Raw genomic sequence first — 26301 nt, 5'->3', positions numbered from 1 at the left:
TCGCCTGTCGCGTGACCTTATCGCTACATCGCCATTTCTCTCTATCGCCGTTTAAAAGTGTTATCATCATGCCGTCTCGTGTTATCACCTTGTAATGTAGTTTTATCGCCATGTCGGGTTGTGTTATCGTATTATCGAGTGGTACTTTCGCTTTGTCGAGATATCGCGTGAATATCTCAGGGCGATATGGCGATGGCCCTGATCAACCACCACATCAACGTTAGCTTCAGGCACAAATGTACAAAACAGGCTAAATTCTAAGCAATACTGATGTATGTGATCAAACCGTGCCTGCTACATGTATCGATTATTATATACAACGTCTTAGTTTCCTAACACTTTTGCAGATTTTAGGTTGATCTTTCTTTTAGTAATTATGGGTAGGCTTCTCTTTGTATTAAGTGTAGGTTGACCATGATATATTATGTGTTGTAAATATTGGTTGGTTGGTTTGTTGTTTAACGCCGCACTCAGCAATATTCCAGCTATATGACGGCGGTTTGTAAATAATCGAGTCTGGACCAGACAATCCAGTGGTTGACATCATGAGCATCGATCCACGCAATTGGGATCGATGACATGCATCAGCCAAGTCATCGAGCCTGACCACCCGATCCCCGTTAGTCGCCTTTTACGACAAGCATAGTCACCTTTTACGGCAAGCATGGGTTGCTGAAGACCTATTCTACCCCGGAATCTTCACGGGTCTATACATAATGAAAATAATGACGCACTATGTTTCATTTGACATACGTTAGGGGTAAAGTTATACTGGTGCAGCCGCTCATCAATATCGGTGATGATTGTCCTTGAAAAAGAGATTTGCATCATTCCGTCTTACCCTGTCTGTGGTAATTAACAATTAAATATGTATGGTTTGATGAATATTATGCTTGGTTTCAAAAGGTCAGACCTCTGTGTCCATTCGCTGGAATGGTCAGTTTTGACCCGCCTTTACCCTTATATCCTCATACCACCTCCGGAAGAGCGGAAGGTCCGGGGTTCGATCCCCGGCCGCGTCATACCAAAAGACGTTAAAAGATGTTACTTATTGTTACCCTGTCTGGCGCTCGGCATTAAGGGGCTAAAACAAGAACTGGTCGGCTCGGAGTCAGTATACTGTGTCTGAGAGGAGTATTCATGTTAAACTGCAGCATGGTATCTCAGTGTGTTATCACTATAAGTCAGCATCAGCCCGGACAAGTACAAGCAGCCACACACATACGTGCATGCACGTCGCTATATAAGTGCAATAATCTTGGACGCGACGCTAAACCCAATATCACCTCATCGTACCTTACCTTATATCCTCATTTCAATTTTGACAGCATTTCCGGGATGCAAGTAGTTTCTCCATAGGCGCTAATTAATGTAACCAAAATGAAGTGAATTGTACGCATCGTCAGCATTTTCTGTTTGTATGACAGCGTGACAATATTATGTTTCGACATGACCAACGACGGACGTTCTCTTTACTTAGACGCAATACTCCTTTGCTAAAACATGTCGTAAATAAGACGTGAATCAACCAATAGCATAAATATCAGCGTGATTTAGCGAAAATAACTTCTGCGATCTACTCGAATTATATCTGAATTAACTACAACTTGAAATGATAAATTCTGGGGAACACTGGTACAAAGTGAGTGAGTGAGTTGGGTTTGTCGCCGCTATTAACAGCATTTCAGTAATATCGCGGCGTACAAGCTTAATGTGGGAGGAAAGCCCGAAGTGATGCAGGTCTCAGCCGTTTACCAACTGGTACAAAAGAACCATTTTATATATCATTCAAACCAGCAAAAAGACCAACGGGTTTTAAAATAAAGACCTGCCACACTTTGCATGTTATGGAACCCTTTAATTAGTGTCCTCATTTGTGATTGTGTCGGTTTTTAAATTTTTCTTTTTGCTTTTTTATATTTTGTATTGTGAGTGAGTGAGTGAGTGAGTGAGTGAGTCTGGTTTAACGCCGCTTTTAACAGTATTCCAGTCATATCACGGCGTGTCAGCTTAATGTGGGAGGAAAGCCCGAAGTGATGCAGGTCCTAGACGTTTACCACTTCGGTGAAACCCACGAGCACGGGTATGGTGCTGACAAACCTAGAAACATAATCGGGGCGAACCAGGATTCGGACCCACAATCAAAGGTTTCTGGCGTGCCTAACGGACGCAACTCTGCACAGCGAATCGCGGCGCCTTAGACGACTGGGCCACCCGTGCCCCCCTTTGTATTGTGAAAGGGAAACGAATATGAATATCACCAAAGCCTTGGCAATTATGTGTATTTCAGTTGTGAGATCGCGTGATTAGTAACATCCCCATGGTGCCACAGCTACTAATGTGTATTTGGTGTCACCGATATCAAATATTTAAAACGCGATTGAATCAACGCGAATGTATGCCAGAATTGAGTATGCTGATCTAGAGAGGCACTAGTGTGACGGGAACAAAAGGTACGCATCGTAGGAATAGCTACTTTGTAGGATACACATATATTACGTTACTCTCAGAGGGAGGGTTATTAGAGTGGTTCACATTCCTTTCAAAGTAGCCCCATGGTGGAGGATAAAATACGATTTGAGAATCTTTTCAACAACAGGACTGATTAAAATTAAAATAAAGATTAAAATAAAAAATGCAGCAAAGAGGGTTTGGCTCATCATCAGCTCAGGGCCTTCTGCATCACCCAGATTGTCAGAAGGCCTGTATCCCTGGTAGCAAACCCGGGTACTCTCCCAATGTCAGTCAACAAATTGGGAGGTACCAAACCTAAGGCACCGAAAACAATGGAGAGTCAGACAACTTGGAATTTGGGGTGCAAGCGTGGCATTTCGAAAGCGAGGTCCGCTTATTTGCCATGTTTTTCCTCAATCTTGTCAATCACATTAGTGTCAAAAGGGACAGAAAATTCAATGATATAAATGATTTCATTGGATTTATCAAAAGGGACAAGATCAGGTTTGTTGGCCTGGATATGTCTGAGGCTGTAAATGGGTGTATTCCAAAGACGTTTGTATTTATCATTTTCCATGACGCCCTCTGCATATTCCGGGTGGTACCATGGGTGGACCTCTGTTCCTAAATCACAAGCACCGTCGAAGACGGTAATAGAATGATTCAGCTACACCATCATGTCGTCTAAGATACTGGGTTTGTGCCATCCACTGACAATGTGTTGGACAGTCTCATTAAAGTCATTGCATTATCTACATTTCATATTTACATTTTGATGCAAAATCAAACATTGACAGTTTCGAGTAGGAAGTGACTGGTCCTGAGCAGCAAACAGAAAGCCTTCAATTTCACTTCTCAGGCCAGACGACTTCATCCAAGCGAAGGACTCTGCAGGATTGCTGATCTTCTCAACACACTGTACATAAACTCGATGCAGTGGTCGTTCAGAAAGCCTCTCCTTAAAAAACTGAGCCTGGGCCGACTTGTTGACACTCATTTCCGCACCGTCCAGCAGTACAACACCGACATTGCGATTATGTCCCACATCCTTGGCTCGTTTTAGAAGACTGTGGAATGCCTGTGGAATTATTATATACAACGTCTTAGTTTCCTAACACTTTTGCAGATTATAGGTTGGTCGTTCTTTTAGTAATCATGGGTAAGCTTCTCTATGTATTAAGTGTAGGTTGACCATGAGATGTTATATGTTGTAAACAATGAAAATATAGACACACTATTTTTATTTGACATACGTTAGGGGTAACCTTATACCGGTGTATCTGCTCATCAATATGGGTGATGTTGATAGTCCTTGGATTGTCCTTCTCCATAGGCGCTAATGTAACCAAAATGAAGTGAATTGTACGCATCGTCAGCATTTTCTGTTTGTATGACAGCGTGACAATATTATGTTTCGACATGACCAACGACGGACGTTCACTTTACTTAGACGCAATACTCCTCTGCTAAAACATGTCGTTAAAAGACGTGAATCAACCAATATCATATATCTCAGCGTGATTTAGCGAAAATAACTTCTGCGATCTCCTCGAATTATAAGCATGGCCTGATTTCATCATCAGTCTTGACATGCTTCACAAGAGGATCATCATACAAATTAATGTGTGCAAAAGTGCACAAAACAATTATTATTCTTATTATTGCAAAGAATATAATAATAAGAAAATTAATAATAATAAAAATAAGTCCGGTCACCAAGTTAATGCTCATGGCGCTACATAGTTTTAGCAAATAATGCTGATGAAAGTGAGTTAATAGTGTTGTCTGAAAAGGTGTGTTTTCAGATGAGCCTTAAAGGATGAAAGCGATGGCGACAGCTTAAGATCAGATGGTAGTTTGTAGATGGTATAAATCAATGTACCATGTAAAAAATATACGTGTATTCACGTGTGTTTGACGGTAGTTTCGTGTGCATATATACACCCCAATGGGTTGAGTGTCACAATTAACTCAATCGGGACACATAAAACATATATTACTCATAGATTGTGAGTTTCTATAAATTTCTAATGAATCGGCATAACGTTTGGCATACTTTGGGCCCCAATATCAGTAAACTACCTGTCCATATTAGGTTAGGCAGCTGTTTCCGGTGTCCCGGTATAAACTCTCCCCCGTACAAATTCTCCCCCCGGAGATTTTATACCGGTACAGATTCTCCCCCGGCGAATCTGTTCTGAAATAAAATCTCCCCCGGGCGGATATATTTCGCGCCCCCCTCAGTATAAAGTCTCTCCCCTGATTATTCGGTTTGTTGCAATGTCTTTAAGTACTATATTCTTTAAATAGTTATCTTTAATGTAAGAAGGGTTACTTTAAAAAATAGATTATGAAATATGGTCATAATGAATTGATATTTCAGAATATTTTATTTGGTAACTGTACCTTCCATCCTAAAATAATTATAAGACATAATCATACCAAACAAAGGATGGGAGACATGAGTCTCTACAGAACTTGTTGTTTCTAATACAGTTGTTGTTGTCTGTATACTTTTTTTTAATATACCAGTTTGAGTCTACATGTAAACACAGTCGATGGTTGAAATGTTAGTCTAAGAACAAAACATGAACAAATTCTAAAGAACTCTGATGTATAAAGTTACCTTCATCTTTGATTGACTGATGTATTTTCAATCTTTATTCAGCACTGAAGAGGCCACAGGCCTATAGTACGAAGCATTAAGTTTATGAATAAACTGTTATAAAGTATTCATAAAGTATCAGGGGTCATTTCAACTTACAAAATGATTGACATGGTCCTTTATAGAGCGAGGATTGGGCTGTTTTCCCATCCGATTGACTGATATTACAACATTCACATGGTTTAGAATGGTACAATGAATAAAGCATGCAAATTACACTAATACGCGATATTTCATAAGAAAATATCATATCTCCGTTGAAACATAAAACCAATATTTATGAGTCTACATATTGATATAAGACTTTATCACTGTATCCAATTCCAACATTTTAGATATAAACTTTCGGACAGTTCAGTTCAAAATTCTTCAACCTTTAATACATCACAGGGATTTGTAGCTAGACGACGGGAATCTACAGTCTTGACTGTGTGTGTGTTTTTTTATGAGAATGTTTCTCACCGACCTTAGCGCGTAGGGGTGTGATGTCCTGGGCAGGAAATGACAGTGTTTTGACTACTCGTCTTTCATTAATTAACGTTATGGGCATCCCTAATTAACATTTACTAATTCATGTTAAACCAACACAGGATGTTTTCTGGAAGTGGACAATCGCGAATGTAATAGGGCTGACACGACATGTGTTAATAACTGTCCTAGAACTTCTTAAGTTACTAAACATTCTTTATATCTAACGACTAATATTATATCCACCTATATACCACTTTATTGTCTCATATTGCGGTAGTAAAGAAAACACAGTGCTCAAAGTGAAGCCCTTTTCACTCCATTCTCAACATCGTCTCTATCAGAAGTGTTTGGCAACTATTGAACTGCATGGCAAGTATTTATAAAACGACCGGGGGAGGAAATATTCTGGGGGGAGATTTTATTTCGTAGGGTGGGGGAGAATTTATTTCGAGAGGGGCGGAACTGTACCGGTATAAATGACACCGGCCGCATGGAACTCTGGGTTGGAGAGTGTAGTTGTCGCAGCGCGCATTGATCCGGGAACCAGACCGGAAGTGACAGTTTGGACCGTCGCTTATATCATTTCAAAAGGAGAGTTATTTCCCTTTGGAACAAAAAGATTGCCCAATAGTCAGTGTTGATAAGTCAATAATGATCGGTTAATCATCACACGAACAGTGATGATGGCGTTGAAATATGAGCACATACAGTCGTGCTGTGACTCGTTTGATTGAATTTGTTGTTATTTATTGTCAAAAAAGAAAGACGATATTTGAAATTGCAATAAGCTCCCAATTTATGCATCACACAATATGTTATTGCAAATTTCCATTTCATCTACCCTGAGCCTTTTTCCAATATTAAATGTTCAGCTCTTACAAGGAACGTCACAGAAAGTAGTATAGGTAATGGTGATTCTGCCGCAACCCCACTGGAGCCAGATTTATATACCTATACTGCTACTACAGGGGGGATTTTTTATGTGTAAACGCTGATGCGATTCAACGATCGTCATGAGATTAAGTTAAATTGACTCTAGCTCACCACAACCTTGAGTCAATCAATGATACCATAGAGGGAATTTTTAGCACAAAAACGATGATGAGACTAAACTAAATTGTAATGAAAATATTCTCTATTATTTTTACTCATACGCATACCATATTTTTTTAACAAAATGATATTCAACATTTTTACTAAGTTCTTCGTTCATTTTACTAGGAGACCAGACTATATACTCTTCTTGGTAATTGGAAAGAAACAATTGATGACCGTATTTGGTTGGTCTGACATCATTGATATAATATATACCTTGTGGTAATTCTCTCCATTTGATAATTTTGTCCCTGAGCATAAATGCTTCGATAGCTTTTTCGAGTTCTTCCTTTGTTGGTTTGTAATTCTCCATTATTATATATTTATGTAAGCATTCGTTTAAATGAATGTATGATTTGTTATGCGGTGCGATCCAATGATAGGAAACAATCTTTTTTTAATCTCCAACCAGTTCTTTGGTTTTGGCACGGAATAATTGACGCGCTTGTGTCCCCTGTTCTATGTACTTTTTTTCTCGTCTTCGCTAATACCACTGATCTTACGATATTAAGATCGAATCTCCTGCTTTATTGTGTTGTATTTGGTGAGTTCTGACAACACTGAACGAAAATCCTCCTCGGATATCTTACAATCAGCCAGTGCTGTTGAAATATGATCCTCAATGCTGTTCAACTTTGCTTCGGCGAGTATCGGGGGCACGGGTGGCCCAGTTGTCTAAGGCGCCGCGATTCGCTGTGCAGAGTTGCGTCCCTTGGGCACGCCAGAAACCTATGATTGTGGGTTCGAATCCCGCTTCGCCCCGATTATGTTTCTAGGTTTGTCAGCACCATACCCGTGCTCGTGGGTTTCACCGAAGTGCTAAACGTCTGAGACCTGCATCACTTCGGGCTTTCCTCCCACATTAAGCTGACACGCCGTGATATAACTGGAATACTGTTAAAAGCGGCGTTAAACCCAACTCACTCACTCCTTCGGCGAGTATCCGAATATTATCATGTTTTAATGCTTTCTTTGGCAACTTACGAGAAATAAATTTTATCGCTATTCCTGCCAGTCCAGAGACTCCAGCGGCTATTTCCATGTCAAGTACGATAGGCGTGGGGATTATAGTTGATAGTAAACCAACACCGGCTACACCGAGTCCCATGCCAGCCTTTGCAAGCATACGTTATCAGTGTCCCTCGAGTACAAGCAAGTAATATCCATGTACTGGTACAGCATAGCATTATTATGAATATGAAATCACAATCGCACATTTTCTTTTTAAAACAGACAAATTGTGCGTTGATAATGCTTTAATCTCTACATTAACAATCCCGGAAGAAAACTAACCCCTTTATTGCACCACTGTGCCCAAGCTTGTTCTATTATGCCAACAGTTCAAACTCGAGACCTAGCAACATATCCGATTACACTTGGCCCAGGCTGACCCTAGCGGGATTCCGTCAGTTCTCAATGCAATACTCACGCGGTAGTCTGTCTCCTAGGCCTGGTCCTGCGCCATGACTGTGGAATTTATATTTTTTAGGAATTCTGTTTTACTAAATTCCTAGGCAAGTCTAGATCATACTAACCAAGTCTAGTTTAGTTGATTCCATAACAGCAGAAGGAGAAAGGTTCTTCCGAATAAAAAAAATATATTTTAAAGAAATGTTTTCATTGACTATGTGTTACTCTATCTGTCCCCAGATCCTAGAGAATATATTTGAAACGGACTCCAAGTAAAGAATGATTTGACAAGTCTAGATTGCCTAAGTTCTGGTCCTGAAATCAAGCATCGTTCTGGGATCCATTTGTATTCTATTGAGTAGATTTATAATTTTAACTACGTGAAATTGTATTTCTGGGATGTTGGTTGATTTTAGATGTGGGTATTTATAGATAACAAAAAAATATGAAATATATATTATTTATGATGTAGGTATGTGCACGTGTAAAAACTGTAGTTTGTAGTCAACCAAAGAAGATATTCAACACTTTAGATTGTATATTGTTTTGAAATGTCTCGCCTCATGAACACGTTCCTTATTTCAATATTGTATTCAATTCCACCCATGACTGTACACAACATTTATATATTTACATGTATACGACGGCTACATGGGCAAGTATAACGGTAAACACAAACGTGTGTTTGTTTAACATTTTTGTGTGTTGAAACACTGTTATATTAAAGGAAAATATAACCATTTAGTCTGTTCGGGTAACCAATTCTAGCTATTATTTCCTGAATAAAATATTATCTACTTCAGGCATACACATATTATTTTGTGTCATGTGACACCAGATGTTGTTATCAACCAATACTCATAACGTAAACAACCATAGAAATATGAAACATCAATGCTAGAGAATAACCAAGTTCGATTTTCCAACGAAAAAAATTCCTTTTGGCGTGAACGTTGACAATAGCGGTACAAATATATTAATGGATCACTGAAAATCAGTGATGACGCATTTTTTTGCAAAAATCTGTTGCCTCCGATGAATAAATGAAGTTATGCCGAAACAGTAAGCTCTTAGAAGTCTTGTTTGCCAGCTGGGACCATGTCAGTATATCAGGTATGAAATGCATTTACACGTTGAACGCATTGACAGAGAGTATTAGTTATCTTGAACGGTTGGTGAAACCGCGCAAATCGAAACAGTTCATTTATGGTGTAGTATTTCCATTGGCAAATCGAAACAGTTCATTTATGGTGTAGTATTTCCATTGGCGCTGTTAGGACCGCTCGGCTAAAAACAAGTCGAACAGTGCTCGATTATCATGATCCGCATGGTAAGCCCAACATAGCGGTTTGACTAATCAGCATTGATTTTTACTCCATAAACTGTCATAAAGTATTCATAAAGTATCAGGGGTCATTTCAACTTGCATAATGATTGACATAGTCCTTTATAGAGCGAGGATTGGGCTGTTTTCCCACCCGATTGACTGACATACAACATTCACATGGTTTAGAATGGTACAATGAATGGTAAAGCATGCAAATTACTCTATTACGCGTTATTTCATAAGAAAATATCATATCTCCGTTAAAACATAAAACCAATATTTATGAGTCCACATATTGATATAAGACTTTATCACTGTCTTCAATTCCAAAATGTTAGATATAAACTTTCGGACCCAACACAAGCCAAACACAAGTATTTATAAACATCCCTACGAGATTTTATTTCGTAGGGTGGGGGAGAGTTTATTTCGAGAGCGGCTGAACTGTACCGGTATAAATTCGCCGGGAGGGGGGGTGGGTGTGGGGGTGGGGGTGGGGGTGGGGTATTCTGGGGGCGAATATATTTCGTGACACCGGAACTACTGATGTAACTGATTTCAGAGATCTTATTAATCCTCGCAAACATTCGGTTTTAACACTAACTACGTAAAAACTGTCAACATATCTACGCCGTTATACTCTGATTGAAGATCTAAAATATTTTCCTTAATACAGGCTACCATTTGAAAATGGTATCAGTGTAATACCAGGGGCTAGAATATCATGGTGCAACCAGGTTTCTGTTAAACATACAACATCATAACTATCCAATTCAGCACTGATTAAATCTACTTTAAAATCTACTAAGACTACGTACGTTTACATGTATAATCTTTATAAGCAAAGTAACCCAAAATATAGATAATGTGTATCATCTTCCCGAAATGATTAGCATGTAGAATAGATTCAAAAACACCTGTATTGAACAACATCAACCGGCATCGTCAAAGCAAAGTGTACATGTAATTGTTACAATGGGGCTGGCGGTGAATATTAATGAAGAACATCTTGTTAAAAAGACACACCGAAACTGATTTGCATAACTGATGACCACAACATATTGCAAAATATCAAAATAGTAAAAATGGTAACAGTTTAACCTCACACTGAAGAGAAAACAAGAACGACACAGAAAAGTAAAATAGTACGTCATATAGAACTGAGATAAAGTAATCTGAGAAGGGATTCATACGTTAAATACAACTTAAAAATATATTATTATGAAAAACGAAAGGAAAGGTGGGACACCCCACACCCCACACCCCACACAAGTAACTAAATGTATAATTCAGAAAAAATAAAGGAGATAAAAAAAAAATGAATAAAAAAACACATAAACAAATTAACATTAAAACTATTGGCAAGTATTTATAAAACGACCGGGGGAGGAAATATTCTGGGGGGAGATTTTATTTCGTAGGGTGGGGGAGAGTTTATTTCGAGAGGGGCGGAACTGTACCGGTATAAATTCGCCGGGGGGAGATTTTATTCTGGGGGCGAATATATTTCGTGACACCGGTAGCAACCTGGAGGTAAATAAGTGCTCCTACATCTGCCAGAAGCTATGTAAGCAGCTTACAGGAGACAGCTGGATGTTCTCCAGTGATTTCCTGGTGCCACCATAGAGTGTGTATGCAGAGGATACACGGAGTCAAGTCATAGGATATATACCAAACATGCAAGGTTTGACCGATTGTTTAAAGATATATACTGAACTAAAAAACACTTGGATCATGAACATTTTGGGGGATGTTTTTTGGGGGTTTTTTTGTTCTGGATCATGAATATTTTGGGGGGTATTTTTATGAAATTGTAGTGTAAGACAGTACAATTTCATAAAAATACCCCCCAAAATATTCATGATAAGACACTACAATTTCATAAAAATACCCCCCGAAATATTCATGATGCAGAACTTTTCCTTCAATATACATATTGCTGTTTTCACGTGTAGAAAACGTATTTGTTTATGACCAGTCATGTTTTCATTTGTAAATACGTAGTTGGTTTCATGTGTTTCATGCAGTCATTTTACCATACGTTGCCCCAAGGATAAATCGATTTATAGATTTATTGCAGATATTTATTTAAGTTTGCGACCGCCTCCGTGGTCTAGTGGTAGAGCGTCCGCCCGGAGAGCGGAAGGTTCGGGGTTCGATCCCCGGACGCGTCATACCAAAAGACGTTAAAAGATGGTTCTTGTTGTTACCCTGTCTGGTGCTCGGCATTAACGGGCTAAAACAAGGACTGGTCGGCTCGGAGTCAGTATACTGTGTCTGAGTGGGGTATTCATGTTAAACTGCGGCATGGTATCTCAGTGAGCTAGCACTATAAATCGGCATAAGTCCGGACTAGTACAAGCAGCCACACACACACACAGACACACGCCTGCATGCATATAAGTGCAATAATCTTGGACGCGACGTTAAACCCCATTTCACCTCACCTATTTAAGTTTGCTGAGTAAATATATAAAAATTAATGCAACCATTATATCACATGCCAAATATGATGTCGCCAGGTGATTTCACTGCTGTTTTAAGCTCTCTAACACCTGACCCTCTAGCAAATGGGCCCCGTGAAGCTCCGTGGTGGAATAAGCCTTCAGCAACCCATGCTTGCCGTATGCTTGTTCTTAGCGGCGACTAACGGGATCGGGTGGTCAGGCTCTCTGACTTGGTTGATTCATGTCACCGTATCCCAATTGCGTGGATCGATGCTCATGATGTCAATCACTGGACAGTCTGGTCCAGACTCGATTATTTACAGACCGCCGTCATATAGCTAGAATATTGCTGAGTGCGGCCTTAAACAAGGCGGAGGACGGTAAATGCATCCCTATCAAATATTTAAAATTAATCTACCTGTATTTCATATGCGCGTCTGCGCACGCTATGTTCTCTGTGGTAACAATGAGGGAATATGAAAGATATATTAGGAAGGAATGCCTCAATACCAATACTGGCTCATTTTAAGTTGTTATGAAATAGTTTGATATGTTCATAAGACTGACAGCTAGCATATGCCGTAATATCACAAGTTGTAAATATTACACTTTCACTGGTCAAGACTCGATTATTTACAGACCGCCGTCATATAGCTGGAATATTGCTGAGTGCGGCGTTAAGCAACAAACAATCAAACAACTTGCATAAAAAAAGTAAGTATTTATTGCCTGACGCCAAAAAGCAGTAATCCTGCCAGGCGAGAGCGGCCTGTAAACAAACCAGACAATCAAGTGATCGATGGACCAGAATAGAGCAAGACGCCCATCCATCGGGGAATAAGGTTTGATGACCCTCTGTGTGACATGTACTTAAAAATATTTATCTTACCGCCATCTTTATCATTTAACACAATTTGAAAACAAACGTTTCTTTGTCGCTTTATTGCCAGACAACAATATGTGCATCGCCTATTTGTGAGTGAGTGAGTTGAGTTAAACGCCGCTTTTAACAGTATTCCAGTTACATCACGGCGTGTCAGATTAATGTGGGAGGAAAGCCCGAAGTGATGCAGGTACCAGACGTTTACCACTTAGGTGAAACCCACGAGCACGGGTATGGTGCTGACAAACCTAACATAATCGGGGCGAACCGGGATTCGAACCCACAATCATAGGTTTCTGGCGTGCCCAAGGGACGCAACTCTGCACAGCGAATCGCGGCGCCTCAGACGACTGGGCCGCCTTTGTGTGAAGGCAATGTTAATATACATAATGCGACACCATTGCGCTGTAAGGAGCTTGATTTGCAGAGATCGGACAGTGATTGCCAAAACGTTATGGGTTTATTTGCTTAAACAGGTGCGTTCACAGAGGAAATCGGTGACGTTTTGCTGAGGTACCGTTCTAGCCTGCACCCTCTTTTCCAGCTCTCCACTGCTACAGCATGACATTAAGGAAAAAGTCAATTACCAATACAATTCAAATATTTTACGTCTAAGGTACTATTTATCATTTCAGGTATGAAATACAGCATCACTCCCCGACGTTTTCTGATTGCGTTTGCCATAGGAATACTAACATACATCCTCATGTCGTACCACTGGGACAATGAAACAAGAACCAGCTCGGGTGTGTAAAATCTACATTACTTAGCACACGACTTTGTGTAATTAATTAAAACGGATAGCACAACATTACTAATGAAACAATGTGTCATGTACAGTCCTCCATTCCCGATGTAACATGTTCATAACATTAGAATGAACATCCTAGGATTCCAGGCCGAAAACAGACATTATCACGTCCTACATAAGCAAAGAAACTGTGGTAGAGTAAGCGTGTAGTTTGGTAATAAGCTGAAACGACATAGTTTTGAATTTTGTAACGAGAGGCCTACAATGCCATCTTTAATGATTGCCGTATGTTTTGACAAAGTATTGTACCGATAATTTTAGTTCAATACCTCTAAAACGTTTATGTATAGAAATTGGCACCTCACATTCAAATTTCATGTTTTTATTTTTCACATATTAAACAATTTAACAAGGATGGCGCGTGTGTTTGTGTTGGGGCCGAATTGGCAGGGTTTGTTTCAACTGATTCACGTTTACTCTGAATGGAGGTATGAACAACTTATTTTCCACAACACATTATTTTAGGAAAACGTATCTTCCCCCTTTTGAATATGTTTTTGATATAAATGGGGATAAACGTAGTCTTCACGTATTCCAAAATTTATAGATTAATTACATCTCAATCCCAGTTGACACATATTTTTCAAATTATTAATTATCAGTATAAGATACATAACTGGGCCTTATAACCAATTCATACTGTCAACATCAGACAATAATCATACTCTATTATCTGTCGAAACAGATTCCATAGGGCTTAAAGGGAAAACATGGATGAAATTTATATGAATGGATAAAGACAATTAAGTGAAGGGATAACGGAAAATCATTGATGTTGGAAAAGGGACAACATGATTTGTCCTGCTCACACAATTTGCATGAAAAACGTGTGTGTTCGTTTGTTGCCTAAAGCATGGGCCTAGATTTTCGAAACTATCTTAGCTAAGATAAATCTTAACAACATAAGTTCAAAAATAAAACTTAACTCCTGTTCCAAGAGACCCGTGAAGATCCGGGGTAGAATATATAGGTCTTAAGCAAATCCATAAAAGGCGACTATGCTTGTCGTAAGAGGCGACCAACGGGATCAGGTGGTCAGGCTCGCTGACTTGGTTGAAGCATGTCATCGATCCCAATTGCGTGTATTGATGCTCATGATATCAGTCACTGGATTGCCTGTCCAGACTCGATTATTTACAGACCGCAATCATATAGCTAGAATATTGCTGAGTGCGGCGTTAAACAACAAACAAACCAGACAAACAAACAAACCAGTTCCAAGACTGATGAAACATAATTTCTATAAAGAGGACTATGTCTATCACTTTGATGGAAGACTGTTTGGCGCCTTTGTTTTTCTAGCCAGTGAATCTATAACAGTCATCAGTACCATCAGCTTAGCCATGGCAAATCTATCAGTTGTCTACTTTTGCCAGTGTTAAGTGGCTCAAATCCTCCTTCACAGAGACGAATGGTTCTTCAGTGCTACCAGCAAAGCGGATTTGCGATTTTACTGCTGTCTTTGGCATTGCCAGTAAGCAATACAACTAGCTAGTATGATGAATGAGGCAATCTGTTTCATCCTAGAATGGGTTTTGGTGCGGATGCTCTAAGCCAATCCCATTACCTTGGACCCGTGAAGATCCGGATAGAATAGGTCTTCAGCATGCTTGCCGTAAAAGGCGTCTAACGGGATCGGGTGGTCGGACTTGGTTGATGTATGTCATCGTTTCCCAAGTGCGTGGATCGATGCTCATGATGTCAATATCACGGCGGGGGACACCAAAAATGGGTTTCACACATTGTGCACATGTGGGGAATCGAACCCGGGAACTTCGGCGTGACGAGCGAACGCTTTAACCACAAGGCTACCCCACCGCCCCGGTTAGTTTCAGAAGGTAATTCCCCCTATTCTCTGACGTGAACTTTGCCTACAGTTATCAAAACAACTTCTTGGTTCAGGGCATACAATAGCAAAACACCGCCGTCATACAGCTGGAATATTGCTGAAAAGCAAACAAACAATAGCAAAACCTTCATCCATGTCCTGTAATGAACTTATATATACAATGCCATTGTCAACAAACAAGGAATAATTCTAAACCTGTAGTTTTTGTTATCTATATTCAGAGCTAAAGTATTCAAAACCCAATTACTTTCAATTAACTTGCGTACAGGATCGCATACAAAATGTAATAACCCAATTAAAATAGAAACCCTGGAGTAAAAACTCACTTGCACAAAAAGTTATCTGGAGTTCTGATTATATATTGATATAAAAAATCATAACAAATATTTGTCACTACACACGGTGTAAAATCCTTATAATTGACATTTGATCAGAATGACAAGATTGGACACTTTCCACATGATCTTATTACGTATACATATAAATATCTATTCAATAAATATTTGATAATGAACAATATTTGACATGTTTAAAAGCCTTACAATGACAATATCAAATACATTTTAACACTGAAACGTATTTAACATTGTGAAACCCTTTGAAAAGTGAATTCTCACTGACACTGATTGGCAGAACTGGGATGTTCTTCTATCGTGTCCTGTACAAGCCAGGGTCAAGTATCTCAGGAGAACAGCAACATCTTTAGGTCCACTCTTGAGATCAACCCGTGAAGATTGTGGCTAGAATAGGTCTTCAGCAACCCATGCTTGCCGTAAAAGGCGACTATACTTGTCGTAAAAGGAGACTAATGGGATCGGGTGGTCAGGCTCGCTGACCTGGTTGATACATGTCATCGGTCCAAATTGCGTGGATCGATGCTCATCACCGGATTGTCTTGTCCAGATTGTCTTGTCTTGGCCAGACTCGATTATTTACAGTCAAATAGTTGGAATATTGCTGAGTGCGGTGTTAAACAACCACCAACCCAAATGATTGCTGGCCCAGACTCGATTATTGACAGACCACCGTCATATAGCTGGAATATTGCCGAGTGCGGCGTAAACCAAACAAACAAACATGGAAACACAGGGTAGTACTCCTATAATGTCATTCTTAAACGGTTCCATTTCTATTTGCCTACAGTGCATTTCGCTTGCAATGTCGATCGCCGTTAGTGATAGCATCATCTGTTATTTCTCGGCGTGGTATTGTCATACATGTACTTGATAATCTTTACCTTATATTTCATTTTCCTCTTTTCTTATCCCTCTATGCTTCTCTGTTAGTTTCACGATTTGTGGGAGGACGACATGCACTCCAGAACCGACCCAATCACACGGAGACAGGGACTGCGAGAAATGAGCAAACGGAGATATCGGGTACTTCAGAAAGGATGACGTCACAGTGCACACAGCAACAACAGGTTGGTTGGTTTGTTGTTTTACGCCGCACTCAGCAATATTCCAGCTATATGAAGGCGGTCTGTGAATAATTGAGTCTTGACCAGAAAATCCAGTGATTGACATCACGAGCATCGATCCACGCAATTGGGATACACTTGGGCTTATTTCGTGATACGATGACATGTATCAACCAAGTCAGCGAGCCTGACCGCCCGATCCCGTTAGTCTCCTCTTACGACATGCCCAGTCGCCTTTTACGACAAGCATGGGTTGCTGAAGACCTGTTACATCCCGGGTCTTCACAACAACAGGTATTGACATTTCACTTACATTGAAGATTCAAGATTTTTGTTTAAAACCGACTGACGGGGCGTTTTGCTTGTTTAAAGACAGCTTGAAATTTGGCGCTTTTCAACAGCCGAATATGACGTCATGTGCTCTGGTTCACGTGTTCTGCTAATGACGTAGTTGTGCTACACACGTTCTATGCCTGCCATATATGCGAGTAAAAGAATACTGGTGTTATGCAAATAATTTTCAAGCACGTTCGTTTGTTTGTTTGTTGTTTAACGCCGCACTCAGCAAAAAAATTCCAGTTATATGACGGCGGTCTGTAAATAATCGAGTCTGGACCAGACCATGCTTCAACCAAGTCAGCGAGCCTGACCACCCGATCCCGTTAGTCGCCTTTTACGGCAAGCATGGCTTGCTGAAGACCTATTCTACCCCGGGCCTTCACGGGTCGTTCAAGCACCATTTGTATAAATCTGCAAGTGATCAAGCTCTAAATAACAAACATTATGTTTATCTCCTGATGATGACAATTGCATGGAACCTAACTAATTGTACGGATAATAATTTCGAGGAAATGTGCATAACGATAGGTCAGTAGGAGATGTCCAACCGACCTTGACGCACGATCAGGTCACCCTGCAGGACCTTTCTTACAACCTCAAGTGAACATGTTCAAAAACTGATATTTGAAACTCGGTCCAGATAAAAGAAACCCATGAAGATCCGGGGTAGAATAGGTCTTCACAACCCATGCTTGTCATAAGTAGCGACTATGCTTGTCGTAAAAAGCGACTAACGAGATCGGGTGGTCAGGCTCGCTGACTTGGTTGAAGCATGTCATCAATCCCCATTGCGTGGATCGATGCTCATGATGCCAATCACTGGATAGTCTGGTCCAGACTCGATTATTTTACAGACCGCCGTCATAGAGCATCTGGCTTTAGTCATACGTGGCGAAGCCAATGATAAAACAGATGTATTTTATCATAGACACAAAGGAGGCTTGAAATGTCGCGTCCTCCGTCAAGTCACTTGAGGGGCATGGATACCCTACCGCTTTAAGCGGGATAATTAGCTGTGTAGAGCTATGCCCCTTAGGAGTGCCAGTAACATGTGATTGTGAGTTCGAATCTCGGTTCGCCCTGATTACGATTGCAGGTTTGTCAGCATCATACCCGTGCTTGTTCGTTTCACCAAAGTCGAAAACATTTAAGACCTGTATCACTTAAATAAAGCGACAAAACCCTTTCCATATCCTATAGAAATATCTGCATAAAACAGAGTCGATTGTCCAATTCCGACTACATCATGAGCATGTGTTTATGAATCACTATCAAATAGTAATGATACCAGGTGTTCGCAAAAGGGTGAGCGTATCCTGCCCAAACCGGTGGCACCCGTCACAAACACATTCAAAGGCAAGTCAATTGTTCACCTGAAAAAAACATGGGAACATATGGTACGTATCAAAATAAGGAATTGCATCGGACATCATTTTTGTCACTGATGCGTCAAATTTGGAAATGGCCTCCACATGTCTACCAAGGCCTTGAATGTTGTAACCTTGATCTAAGAACTTCTGTGCAAGAGTCGTATGACGCTCTTTGAGATCTCTGTAGAAAGAGCATGCTCGATTGTATCTCCAAAGTTGTGAAATGTATACACCAAAGGCTGGAGCTGCTGGAATATTGTTCGATATGAAGGGAAAGTTGACTATTGAAAAGTTGAAGTCATCCCTCTTTTCATGGAGTCTTGTGGAGAGTGTTTTGTCATTCTGAATCTTAATGCATAGATCCCAAATATGAAACAGATAAGGCGGTCTCACTGGTCTCCTATATTTCTAGTTCAGGTGGGTAAATCAGTGGAAGGGAATTGGCTTTTTGAATGTTATTGAACGATATCAGTTCATCGATGAACTTCGATGTTCAGGGCTTAAGTTGAACTTCTTGGCCAAATTACCTTGTTTTGACTTTGCCAATCCGAACAGAAATTCCGATTCATATGCATAAGGAAACAGATCTGCAAGATGGGGAGCACAATTGGTGGCCCTAGGGATGCCTACGTCTGGCCTTAATATCTTACCCTCAAATGTTACGTAGATGTATCTACGAGGAAGTCGAGCATTTCACATATTGTTTTCTCAGTAAACTTCAGATGGCATTTGCTTTCATTTTTCACAAATTGTCCTGAACCTCTGAATATAGACACGTAAAAAGATACGTAACTGTACCGTAATATAGCTGGAATATTGGTGAGTGCGGCGCTAAACAACTAACAAACAAACAAACAAACGTAAATGCATCTGTGTACACCACGTTTGTAACAAAAGCCCCATAGATCAAGGAATGAAGTTTTCCCTTAAGTTTGTCATCTGGGATAGCGGTGTACAAAGTTGAAAAGGCTTTCTTCCCATACTAAGGTGGCTCGACGTGGCTATAACTGAAATACTGTTCAAAGTGGCGTGAAGCCCAGTTCACTCATCTCACACCACATCTTGGACAGTTTCCTCTTTACACGTAGGGACGTACACATGAGGAAAAATCAGCTACTTCAAAGGTTCACTTAGAAAATGTTGACGCAGAAATTAAATGAAACTGGATATGCTTTGACGAAGCACGTGACATATGACTAGTTTGCGTCAACTCCTTTGAGGTCTAAATAGGCTTACACATACACAATTATAACAACATGACCAGTGGTTCTGAAGAGTGAGTGAGTGAGTTGGGTTTAACGCTGCTTTTAACATTATTCCAGTTATATCGCGGCGTGTCAGCTTAATGTGGGAGAAAAGCCCGAAGTGATGCAGGTCTTAGATGTTTACCAGTTCGGTGAAACCCACGAGCACGGGTATGGTGCTGACAAACCTAGAAACATAATCGGGGCGGGTTCTGAAGAAGATCTAACAGGAATGCATATTGAATCCAAGATGTCCACCAAACCACGTGACAAAATATAATCGTTTTGTTGAGAAATATCCCAATCAAATGTAGATTTACAACGGTTTAGTTTTTTCTGACTTTTGTTTTGAAATTGAGCATTTCAAAGGATTCTTTAAATTTTTTTAATGAGTTATGTGCCCTTTGTGAGACACGGCAGGCCATCCCATAGCTGCATTCCATCACTACCTTAATTTAAACCTGTATTCCAGTACTACCCGTTGCATAATACTACCTGCCCTAGCTCAGTCTTTACCTGTATTCCAACACTACCTTGCTCTTCACCTGTAGTCCCGCACCAACCTTATCCATACCTGTATTCTTGCACTACCTTATAAACCTATTCATTAGGATCGCTATTAAGTAAGAGACTTTTTTCTATAGGCAGTAAAATCTATTGTGAGGTTTTACTTTCCAGCCGTTTAACGTTTAACGCCGCTTTTAACATTTTAACTTTTACGGCAAGCGTGGGTTGCTGAAGGCTTATTCTGACCCGGATCTTCACGGGTTTTATTAAAGTAATGCATGATGCTGAACCCACACATGTATTCCAGCACAACCTTACTCTATACCTGTAATCAGCACCAAATTATTCATACTATATTGACCGCCTCCGTGGTCTAATGGTAGAGCGTCCGCCCGGAGAGCGGAAGGTCCGGGGTTCGATCCCCGGCCGCGTCATACCAAAAGACGTTAAAAGATGGTACTTGTTGTTACCCTGTTTGGCGCTCGGCATTAAGGGGCTAAAACAAGCACTGGTCGGCTCGGAGTCAGTATACTGTGTCTGAGTGGGGTAATCATGTTAAACTGCGGCATAGTATCTCAGTGAGCTAGCACTATAAATCGGCATCATTCCGGACTAGTACAAGCAGCCACACAAACACACACACGTACATGCACGTCGCTATATAAGTGCAATAATCTTGGACGCAACGTTAAACCCTATTTTACCTCACCTCATACTATATTAATCCATACCTGCATTCCAGCCGCACCCCAATCCACATTTGTATTCCAGTACTACACGATGCTGAAGCCATACCTGTATCCAGCCCCACCTGTATCCAGCCCCACCTTAATCCATACCTGTATCCAGCCCCACCTTAATCCATACCTGTATCCAGCCCCACCTTAATCCATACCTGTATCCAGCCCCACCTTAATCCATACCTGTATCCAGCCCCACCTTAGTCCATACCTGTATCCAGCCCCACCTTAGTCCATACATGTATCCAGCCCCACCTTAATCCATACCTGTATCCAGCCCCACCTTAATCCATACCTGTATCCAGCCCCACCTTAATCCATACCTGTATCCAGCCCCACCTTAGTCCATACCTGTATCCAGCCCCACCTTAGTCCATACCTGTATCCAGCCCCACCTTAGTCCATACCTGTATCCAGCCCCACCTTAATCCATACCTGTATCCAGCCCCACCTTAGTCCATACCTGTATCCAGCCCCACCTTAGTCCATACCTGTATCCAGCCCCACCTTAGTCCATACCTGTATCCAGCCCCACCTTAATCCATACCTGTATCCAGCCCCACCTTAATCCATACCTGTATCCAGCCCCACCTTAGTCCATACCTGTATCCAGCCCCACCTTAGTCCATACATGTATCCAGCCCCACCTTAGTCCATACCTGTATCCAGCCCCACCTTAATCCATACCTGTATCCAGCCCCACCTTAATCCATACCTGTATCCAGCCCCACCTTAAACCATACCTGTATCCATCCCCACCTTAATCCATACCTGTATCCTGCCCCACCTTAATCCATACCTGTATCCAGCCCCACCTTAATCCATACCTGTATCCAACCCCACCTAAATCCATACCTGTATCCAGCCCCACCTTAGTCCCGAACTGTATTCCAGTACTACCTGATGCTTTAGCTATACTTGTATTCAAGACACTCAGTAAACCATACATGAATTCAACACCACCTGTCCATACTCGTGTTCCAGTGCTACCTGACGTTTAGTCCTTACCTGTTTTCCAGCACTACCTTAATCCACACCCAGTCATGCTTTAATCAATCCTGTTTTCTAGCACTACGGTAGTAACACCTGTATTCCAGCCTGACGTAACATAATCCATACCTGCATTCAAGCACCACCAGAAAACTTGATCCATATTGTACACTGCTGCCAGCTTGATCCCTTATTTCAATGCTAACCGTTATACATATTTTTACAGGAGACAGACACAGTAGAAGATGACTTCATCAAGAGACGGAAGCGATACATGAATGCTTGCTCCTCATCAAGTTCTGGTTCAGTTGAAGACATTTTCGTACATGAGCCGACTGGACTAGCTGTCTGTCATACTCAGAAAGTCGGATGCACATTTTGGAAAAGAATCATGAGCTACCTGCTTCAGGAAACAGGGAAGCCGGTTAAAAGCCCATACGAAATTGACAGGTATTATATCCATCACAGTAATAAGCCAAACCGATTTCAACATAGATTCAGCGACCCACGACTAAAGACCATGTTACCAAATTTAACACGTGTAGCATTTACACGTGATCCTTATACCCGACTGTGGTCGGCGTTTGTTGACAAAATAATATTACCAGACTCCTGGAGCGATCATGGACGAGGTATCTACAAACACCGAAATCGTGGTAACGTGGAATGTCCCTTAAACATAACATTTGAAGACTTTCTACACTATGCAATCTTCAAAAAACGCGATGCGCACTGGGACCCACTCCACACCGTTTGTAACCCTTGTTTAATGTTTCCCCAATATGTTGGAAAAATGGAAACATTTTCACGCGATACGAAATACCTTCTGAATAAAGTTGGTCTTGGATATTTGGTGTCAAACAAAAGTCACCAGGACCACGTGGAAAACGAAATGAGGATGCTTATTTCCTATCACTTTGAACTGCAATCAAGAAGAAACATTAACAAGAAATGTCTCACGACAACAGCTCTTACTGGGAGACTGTGGAGGGCCTTTCAGTTAAACGGATACATCTCACTTGAAGAAGAATTTCCAGAGCCGAGAGTCAGGGCGCTATTAGATGGATTAAGTATTCCACAAGCCAGGGATGAAATCACGAGATTGCTTGTCGACTATCACCGAGATGGTTCTACTTCCTGGAAAAAGGAAAGAAAATCTGTTCTCGTAAATGCATTCAAACAAATTCCTCTTGGTCTTCGTGAGGAAATCAGCCATAGATATAAACATGATTTTGATCTATATGACTACGAACCATATCCAGCTGAAATATTCCCAGAGAGGTACCACTGATGGATCTGGGTTGACTGTACTTATGTTGGGGGTGGGGTTCTTCCAAATGTGGGGGAAGCGGAATATCATTAAATAGTGTGTGCATGTATGGGTGTCCTCCCAGGTTTGGGAAGGGGTATATCATTACGAGTAGGTCGAGTGTGTGTGTGTTGTTCCAGTGAGGAGAAGGGGTATATCAGTAGAGTGTGGTTCGTCCTATCAATGATAAAGGGTATGTAATTTGGTGTGGGTCCTCCCAGTATGAAGGAAGGGGGATATCAGTAAGTAGTGTGTGTCCTCCCAGTGTAGAGGAAGGGGGATATCAGTAAGTAGTGTGTGTCTTCCCAGTGTAGAGGAAGGGGGATATCAGTAAGTAGTGTGTGTCTTCCCAGTATGGAGGAAGGGGGATATCAGTCAGTAGTGTGTGTCTTCCCAGTGTGGAGGAAGGGGGATATCAGTAAGTAGTGTGTGTCCTCCCAGTGTAGAGGAGGGGGGATATCAGTAAGTAGTGTGTGTCCTCCCAGTATGGAGGAAGGGGGATATCAGTAAGTAGTGTGTGTCCTCCCAGTATGGAGGAAGGGGGATATCAGTAAGTAGTGTGTGTCCTCCCAGTATGGAGGAAAGGGGATATCAGTAAGTAGTGTGTGTCCTCCCAGTATGGAGGAAGGGGGATATCAGTAAGTAGTGTGTGTCTTCCCAGTATGGAGGAAAGGGGATATCAGTAAGTAGTGTGTGTCTTCCCAGTATGGAGGAAAGGGGATATCAGTAAGTAGTGTGTGTCCTCCCAGTATGGAGGAAAGGGGATATCAGTAAGTAGTGTGTGTCTTCCCAGTATGGAGGAAGGGGGATATCAGTAAGTAGCGTGTGTCTTCCCAGTATGGAGGAAGGGGGATATCAGTAAGTAGCGTGTGTCTTCCCAGTATGGAGGAAGGGGGATATCAGTAAGTAGTGTGTGTCCTCCCAGTGTAGAGGAAGGGGGATATCAGTAAGTAGTGTGTGTCTTCCCAGTATGGAGGAAGGGGGATATCATTAAGTAGTGTGTGTCCTCCCAGTATGGAGGAAGGGGGATATCAGTAAGTAGTGTGTGTCCTCCCAGTATGGAGGAAGGGGGATATCAGTCAGTAGTGTGTGTCCTCCCAGTATGGAGGAAGGGGGATATCAGTCAGTAGTGTGTGTCCTCCCAGTATGGAGGAAGGGGGATATCAGTCAGTAGTGTGTGTCCTCCCAGTATGGAGGAAGGGGGATATCAGTCAGTAGTGTGTGTCCTCCCAGTATGGAGGAAGGGGGATATCATTAAGTAGTGTGTGTCCTCCCAGTATGGAGGAAGGGGGATATCAGTAAGTAGTGTGTGTCCTCCCAGTGTAGAGGAAGGGGGATATCAGTCAGTAGTGTATGTCTTCCCAGTATGGAGGAAGGGGGATATCAGTAAGTAGTGTGTGTCCTCCCAGTGTAGAGGAAGGGGGATATCAGTAAGTAGTGTGTGTCCTCCCAGTATGGAGGAAGGGGGATATCAGTCAGTAGTGTGTGTCCTCCCAGTATGGAGGAAGGGGGATATCAGTAAGTAGTGTGTGTCTTCCCAGTATGGAGGAAGGGGGATATCAGTAAGTAGTGTGTGTCTTCCCAGTATGGAGGAAGGGGGATATCAGTCAGTAGTGTGTGTCCTCCCAGTATGGAGGAAGGGGGATATCAGTAAGTAGTGTGTGTCTTCCCAGTGTAGAGGAAGGGGGATATCAGTAAGTAGTGTGTGTCCTCCCAGTGTAGAGGAAGGGGGATATCAGTCAGTAGTGTGTGTCCTCCCAGTATGGAGGAAGGGGGATATCAGTCAGTAGTGTGTGTCCTCCGAATATGGAGGAAGGGGGATATCAGTCAGTAGTGTGTGTCCTCCAAGTATGGAGGAAGGGGGATATCAGTAAGTAGTGTGTGTCCTCCCAGTATGGAGGAAGGGGGATATCAGTAAGTAGTGTGTGTCTTCTCAGTATGGAGGAAGGGGGATATCAGTAAGTAGTGTGTGTCCTCCCAGTATGGAGGAAGGGGGATATCAGTAAGTAGTGTGTGTTTTCCCAGTGTAGAGGAAGGGGGATATCAGTAAGTAGTGTGTGTCTTCCCAGTATGGAGGAAGGGGGATATCAGTAAGTAGTGTGTGTCTTCCCAGTGTAGAGGAAGGGGGATATCAGTAAGTAGTGTGTGTCCTCCCAGTGTAGAGGAAGGGGGATATCAGTAAGTAGCGTGTGTCTTCCCAGTATGGAGGAAGGGGGATATCAGTAAGTAGTGTGTGTCCTCCCAGTATGGAGGAAGGGGGATATCAGTCAGTAGTGTGTGTCCTCCCAGTGTAGAGGAAGGGGGATATCAGTCAGTAGTGTGTGTCTTCCCAGTATGGAGGAAGGGGGATATCAGTCAGTAGCGTGTGTCTTCCCAGTATGGAGGAAGGGGGATATCAGTAAGTAGTGTGTGTCCTCCCAGTATGGAGGAAGGGGGATATCAGTAAGTAGTGTGTGTCTTCCCAGTGTAGAGGAAGGGGGATATCAGTAAGTAGTGTGTGTCTTCCCAGTATGGAGGAAGGGGGATATCAGTAAGTAGTGTGTGTCTTCCCAGTGTAGAGGAAGGGGGATATCAGTAAGTAGTGTGTGTCCTCCCAGTGTAGAGGAAGGGGGATATCAGTAAGTAGCGTGTGTCTTACCAGTATGGAGGAAGGGGGATATCAGTAAGTAGTGTGTGTCCTCCCAGTATAGAGGAAGGGGGATATCAGTAAGTAGTGTGTGTCTTCCCAGTATGGAGGAAAGGGGGATATCAGTAAGTAGTGTGTGTCTTCCCAGTGTAGAGGAAGGGGGATATCAGTAAGTAGTGTGTGTCTTCCCAGTATGGAGGAAGGGGGATATCAGTAAGTAGTGTGTGTCTTCCCAGTATCGGGTAATGGGTACATCATTGACCAGAGTGTGTTTTCTCCCACTGACACCGGACTGATAGTGATTTTTATGTGCGCATCATAGATTACTCCACTTCCAAATGAAT

The 26301-nt window shown here is 41.7% G+C and overlaps 1 protein-coding gene across 1 annotated transcript in view; it reads left to right on the top strand.

Annotated features, from left to right (window-relative positions):
* Positions 1-25153, top strand: part of LOC125376941 (carbohydrate sulfotransferase 11-like) — a 43441-nt gene extending 18288 nt beyond the window's left edge. Inside the window, exons 2-4 of the mRNA XM_048389537.1 lie at positions 13388-13498; positions 16699-16835; positions 22249-25153. Of these exons, the coding sequence (XP_048245494.1) occupies positions 13390-13498; positions 16699-16835; positions 22249-23313 (1311 nt within the window). The 5' untranslated portion in view covers positions 13388-13389 and the 3' untranslated portion in view covers positions 23314-25153. The remainder of the gene's footprint in view (positions 1-13387; positions 13499-16698; positions 16836-22248) is intronic.
* Positions 25154-26301: the final 1148 nt, after the last annotated feature.

The sequence above is a fragment of the Haliotis rufescens genome, unplaced genomic scaffold, assembly GCF_023055435.1.
Source record: "Haliotis rufescens isolate VD_foot unplaced genomic scaffold, xgHalRufe1.0.p SCAF_8, whole genome shotgun sequence".
In the NCBI taxonomy this organism is placed as follows: Eukaryota; Metazoa; Mollusca; class Gastropoda; order Lepetellida; family Haliotidae; genus Haliotis; species Haliotis rufescens.
The sequence above is the reverse complement of the archived record's forward strand: the minus strand, read 5'-3'. Positions and strand labels throughout refer to the sequence as shown.